A 6,000-nucleotide genomic window follows, 5' to 3' on the forward strand; every position below is an offset into this window, starting at 1 on the left:
CACATGTACAACGAAGTGCTGCATATCTACCACACAGCTACATAATGTTAATACCAGGCATGGACATCGCAACAAATTATTAAAGATCGGATAAAATATGAATCCACCATACCACCATTGTCGACGATAGCGAAGACTTGGTGTGAGCCTGTATGATGTCATTGATGATGGTCGCCATCTCAAGAATGTTGTCTGGTCGTGCAGCTTCCAAAACAGTTCCTTCTATGTCTTGTTCTAACTGATGAAGCTTTGTGAAAAATACAACAAGAGTTGCGTTTATCGATTCTGGTATCTTTTGGTAGAAACATCAGTATTACTGCAATTTAAATAAAGTTTATCTAAAATGCTGAATATCTATTAGAAAAAAAAAGCTAATCTAAAATGATGAATATCTAAGCAGATACCTTTCCTTCAGGACTTTCAGTCGCCCTTTCCAATAATTCAGTGTATGCATCTATTCCCAAAGTATTTCCGGTCGTCTTGTACTGAGGCGTAGTGTACATCTTGCTTTCTGAAATTCATATTAAAACGTAATTGAATTATCATACTTCATCATCTTTTCTCAATCATGAGTCACTTTGCAACCCAATTTTTCTCTGCAATCATTTCAGATGAAAACTTCTCACAACAGAAAGAACAAACAAGAATACCTTCATGGAAATGAAAAAAGGATCCAACTTTAATACTTCCAATTCATAAATGAGTTTTTGACCAATACTTTGACCTTCGCTAGGATAACTGAATAATGCGTCGTAATCTTATGTGGAAACACACATGAACATTAGTAAGAAAAGCAGTTTACCTGGCTGTGACGTCTGCAAGCCAACTGGAGACTCCGTCGACGTTTCTGGAGAGGTGTCTACACGACAGTAAGAAAAGTGACAAGACAGTATCTCATAGAAACTTAGGTATGGAACCTGAATCACCAACAACGAAGCAAAATTGATGCTATCAATAATGAATAACTAATATTCATAAATATCAAAATAGAATTTCTACAACTCTGATGGTGAACCCCGTTGCATTCTAAATCGGTGTTCTACCCTTGACACGTATCTACATAAGGTGACTACACTAGACAAACCGTATAAAGGGATCTGAGAGGCCATCAGTGTATCGTATTTCTGAGAGAGTAACATGGTTCAGTACCCTTACCGGAGGCTGTTGTGGTCTGAGGAACGTTTGTTGTAGAATGACCCCCTAGGTCAAACTGCTCCGGTGTATCCATTCTTGAAGTCGTTGCTGCAATTTAAAATGTAAGAATTTTGACAGAAAAGAAAGTTTTGTAGCTGTACTTGTCTGTATAACACAATATCTCACCATTTAATGGGGCCCATTCAAGCGAAGGTTATTGCCGACAGATTTAAAAAGAAGGCTTCTTTGTCAAACAATACGCCCCCCCCCTCTCCATGACCTCATGATTCTCTGTCATCATGTAGCATCACAGCCTCACCATGGTAATAAAGATAAAGTCTTACAATAATTGGTCAATGATAGCACCTTGTGGCCTTTGATGTACAGTAAAAGCCTCCATAAGGCCTTCCTCCGTGGGTACGCGGAGCGTAGAATTTGGCAAACAAAATCGGGAAATTGGCCATGCTAAAGTACTTGTCTCCCCTAGCCTGCGGCCAAGTCCTCTGGTAGCAAAACTCCCCTGGCAAATTATTCTTACTAATAGTTACTATAATAGGCAGTCTGGTACAATACATCTGAGACTAGTACAGTACATCGAAGCTGCACTTTATATCACTTCAAAGTTGTGAGTTGGTTACCTTCGACATTCTGTCCCGCGCTCAATGTTGTTAGAAGAAGAGTCGGCCAGGACGATGATGAGATATCTGAGAGGCCATCATCAACGACGTCTACATCCACCGGGTACAGGGCTCCTTCAAAAAGATGTCAAATGATATTTCTTTCAAAAGATGAGCAACTTTATATTAATGCTTAAGATAAAGAGCTATCAGTAAAAACATTATTTGAAGCAGAGTACAATTCAACCAATTGCTGAAGTCACGTATCCACAAGATCACGTGTTAATAAGATCACGCGTCTGTAACTCTCGCGAGTTTATGTTCTGAAGTGATTGGTCATCAGTATTGATCCTAAAGAAGGCGACAGTGGTCGATGTGTACATGTACCTAGTACATTTGTGTTGGTTGAAAGTGTAGCATTGTACTGGTGTTGTACATACGAATTATGTAACCTAGTGTAGAACCAAAAACAAAAGAAGGGTGCCATATCAAACAGACAGACTAGACTAAGTTTTCATTAGATGCATAATTGAGATTATTGAAATGATATACCTGTGCTATGTGAACACGTAATTACCCCACTTCGACCATACTCGCTGAAGGCCGCCATCTTGATGACGTATTCGGTTTCTGACAGAAGATTGGTGACGTTGTAGGATGTTTTGTGTCCCTCAACGCTGAGGACAAAAAACAGTGCTACCCACGTTCTGCTAATATTTCTCTAAATTCAAATATAAAACTATAACATTCCTATCTCTTACACAGCCTAAATGCTTAATGCCCGTTCAAAGTCCCATGGCCGAGAGATAGTCCATGACAAAACACTGAATATGTCCTGTCGCAGCCCCGATTTTGTGAAATTTCTGAAGATCTTTTCAAAGGTTCTTGAGAAATTTTCAAAGCATCTTGGGACCTTTCTTAATGTCTTTCAAAGTATCTTGAGATTTTATAAACGTCTCGAGATTACATTAAAACATATCGAGATCAAAGTCAAGACAGCTCAAGATTTACCACAAAATCTCAAGATTCTTTTACTAAATATCAATCATTATTATGTGTTACAGAGAAGTTAAAAAGAATTGCATATGCAAGTTGAAGCTGTAAAGGGCTAAATACATTAGTCTAAAATACTCTACTTGGTCTAATGATAATTTGCTCGCTGCCACACATATTTAGCGCAGTACCATAAAATGACTGGTCGAGAGACATCAGTCTACGGTAAAGGACTAAACACGGGGACGTTTGGCTACGTTTTGTATTTTCTACGCCTCTTCTTAGAATCTTCTCCTTGACCAAGAACGATTTTTGTTACCTCAGCCAAATATTGGCGCTGCCATCTTCGTCTGCAATATCCAGATCGTAGTACATGATGTTTGCCAATGACGCTTCCCATTCCAAGCACATCCACGTGGCACCGGCTGTGATGACGTTCAAACCCGAGGGCGGATCGGTGTCTAAAAATAAGATTGAGAGGAAATCAGCATAATTGTTTATAGTTATAATTGAAAATTAGGTAAAGTCCGGTACCGTCAATGTACTGACGAGCTTTTCATTTGTTTCATTTTCATTCATGAAAAAACAAACAATCTTCTATAGCAAAAATTCTGGCCAGGATTCGTCATGCTAATTTGTGCTTCATTATTATTACTTAATTGCGAATGCTGAATCAATGCAGAGAGCCATGCACAACAAGACAGAATTCAGCCTCTGGCATTCAGACTCAGATATTTGCCAGGTAGTTTGCAATCGGAGAGGCCAATGTCAAGTTTTAAAATGGGCATCGTAGGTCCTTCCTACGGCGCTGCATGGGATGCATGAATATATTCAGCAAGCTGTAGAGGTTTTGTTACTTACCTGTAACAACACTTGTACTGACGGCAACGCTCCTCCCCAGCCTGCTCACAGCCACAACGTCTATGTCATACCGGGTACCAGGAACCAGACCTGTCAATTCACACCTGTCCACGTCTCCTGGCTTTGTTATGAGAGTACTTCCTCCTCTCCCACTGTAGGTGATGTTGTATCCGATGAGCACAGCTTTGGGCGGTAGCCACGAAATGGTTATTGTGTTGATGGTCCAATCTACAGCTTCTAATGACCCTGGAGGGTCGGTTTCTGAAACGATTACAGTAGTTAATCAAAATTATCCAACTAGTCCTTACATCACATTCATATTATAGTACAGTATGCTAGTAGGTGATGGGCAGCCATTATTAAAAATACGAGCAGCGTATGTCATGGGGCTCCACTGTTGACTTATAGTACGTAGCACATTTTATTCGACATATTTGGTTTTGGATGACTCTCATGTCGCTCTAGTTGTGTAAACTGACTTTTGAAAACGATTTGAAACATTGTTGGTGAGTAAAAGACGCTTTCCATATATCTAGACCCACCAACCTTTGTAGAACCGGGACGGGGAAGGGTACAGACTACAAGTCTTTGACCTATAGCTTATACTTCCTGAAAGTAACTTGCACTGACGGTCGAGCCCTCATGTATCATTTATTGCACTACAATTTCAACGACACAATGCAGAGGTTAAACCAGGCAACAGTACTGATAGTGGATGCCAGTTAGTAAGGAAGCATACTTGTTGCAACTGTCAAGTTTGCTTCTGGTCCTTCCTGATGCCTGTAGATGTTTATAGCTGATATGATATACTCCATGCTAGGGATGAGGTCCTCAAACGTCACAACCGTTTTAGTAGTAGGCAACATGTGAGTGAAGACGCTCTCGCCAGTATCACTACGCCTGATCCACACCCGGTAAGCGATAACGAGGGCGTTGCTCGTTTGGATCCATGAGACCTGAAGAGATGTTTCTGTGATGCTTGTCACTTGAAGACCTTCAGGCAAAGGGATACCTTAAAGGAAATGAACGTGAAATTAAAATTGAAATAGAAATAGAAATTGAAATTAAATTAAAATAAAAATTAAAATTAAAATTAAAATTAAAATTAAAATTAAAATTAAAATTAAAATCAAAATTAAAATTAAAATTAAAATTAAAATTAAAATTAAAATTAAAATTAAAATTAAAATTAAAATTAAAATTAAAATTAAAATTGAAATTAAAATTAAAATTAAAATTAAATCGAAATTAGAATTAGAATTAGACTTGAAATTGAAATTGAAATTAGATTTGGAATTAAAATTAAAATTAAAATTAAAATTAAAATTAAAATTAAAATTAAAACTAAAACTAAAATTAAAATTAAAATTAAAATTAAAATTAAAATTAAAATTAAAATTAAAATTAAAATTAAAATTAAAATTAGAATTAGAATTAGAATTAGAATTAGAATAAGAATAAGAATTAAAATTAAAATTAAAATTAAAATTAAATTAAAATTAAAATTAAAATTAAAATTAAAATTAAAATTAAAATTAAAATTAAAATTAAAATTAAAATTAAAATTAAAATTAAAATTAAAATTAAAATTAAAATTAATGATATTGAGCAACCTTCGAACATCTTTGATAAATTTCTAGGTTTTTTGCTGCTTTTTATTAGTTTATTAGTTGTAAAAGTAAAGCACTTGACATACTGTTTAAAGTTGTGCATTGGATTTTGACGTCAAGGCTTTCCGTTGTTCCCACGACCGCCCGAACTGTTACGTTGTATTTTGAATTGCTCTCTAAACCGTCAATGGTGACGTCAACACTATGACTCCCCATTGGCAGTGACGTCATAAGCTCTGTTGGCTCCTGGTCCTCTGCTGAGTGCTGATACCATATATGGTATGCTGACAGATTGGCGTAAGGATACATCCAATGTAGTAAAATGGAATCCGGAGTTTGCGAACTGCATGTTAGGCTCTTCGGCGTTTCCACTGAAAAAGGAGTATTGTTAGTAATAGTAAGCCACCTACATGCCACAGACATTGAAATCCCGCCATTACTCCGTAAAATTAAGTTCCAAAGTCTCTGACAACAATTCCCCTCGATCCAGTTTTAAACGAATCTTTACCGATGTTTCCGAGTCCAAAGCTTTCTAATCTTTCTCCCCCAAATCATGACCAGAACAGAAGATATAGAGACCGGACGTTCTACTAGACTATACTGCATTATCATTGGAGGCCTATAGCTGGACTTGCCATTTGCTTTGCCAGCATCTGCCAAAGGCCATAATATTGCTAACATCCATCAACAACATTATTGTGCTCGTGCAAGGATTTTGTGGAGTTTTCTTAGATTTCTAAACTAAATCCAATACTATGCTACAAGCACCACACCTGAGTCGTTGC

General features: G+C 37.1%; 1 protein-coding gene across 1 annotated transcript in view; it reads right to left on the minus strand.

Annotated features, from left to right (window-relative positions):
- Nucleotides 1–6,000, minus strand: part of LOC118405943 — a 64,435-nt gene that overhangs the window by 53,903 nt on the left and 4,532 nt on the right. The window contains exons 8-12 of the mRNA XM_035805795.1: nucleotides 4,345–4,617; nucleotides 3,606–3,866; nucleotides 3,064–3,205; nucleotides 2,329–2,428; nucleotides 113–247 (exon numbers count right to left, since the gene is read on the minus strand). Of these exons, the coding sequence (XP_035661688.1) occupies nucleotides 113–247; nucleotides 2,329–2,428; nucleotides 3,064–3,205; nucleotides 3,606–3,866; nucleotides 4,345–4,617 (911 nt within the window). The remainder of the gene's footprint in view (nucleotides 1–112; nucleotides 248–2,328; nucleotides 2,429–3,063; nucleotides 3,206–3,605; nucleotides 3,867–4,344; nucleotides 4,618–6,000) is intronic.

The sequence above is a fragment of the Branchiostoma floridae genome, chromosome 18 (assembly GCF_000003815.2).
Source record: "Branchiostoma floridae strain S238N-H82 chromosome 18, Bfl_VNyyK, whole genome shotgun sequence".
NCBI classification, from domain to species: domain Eukaryota; kingdom Metazoa; phylum Chordata; class Leptocardii; order Amphioxiformes; family Branchiostomatidae; genus Branchiostoma; species Branchiostoma floridae.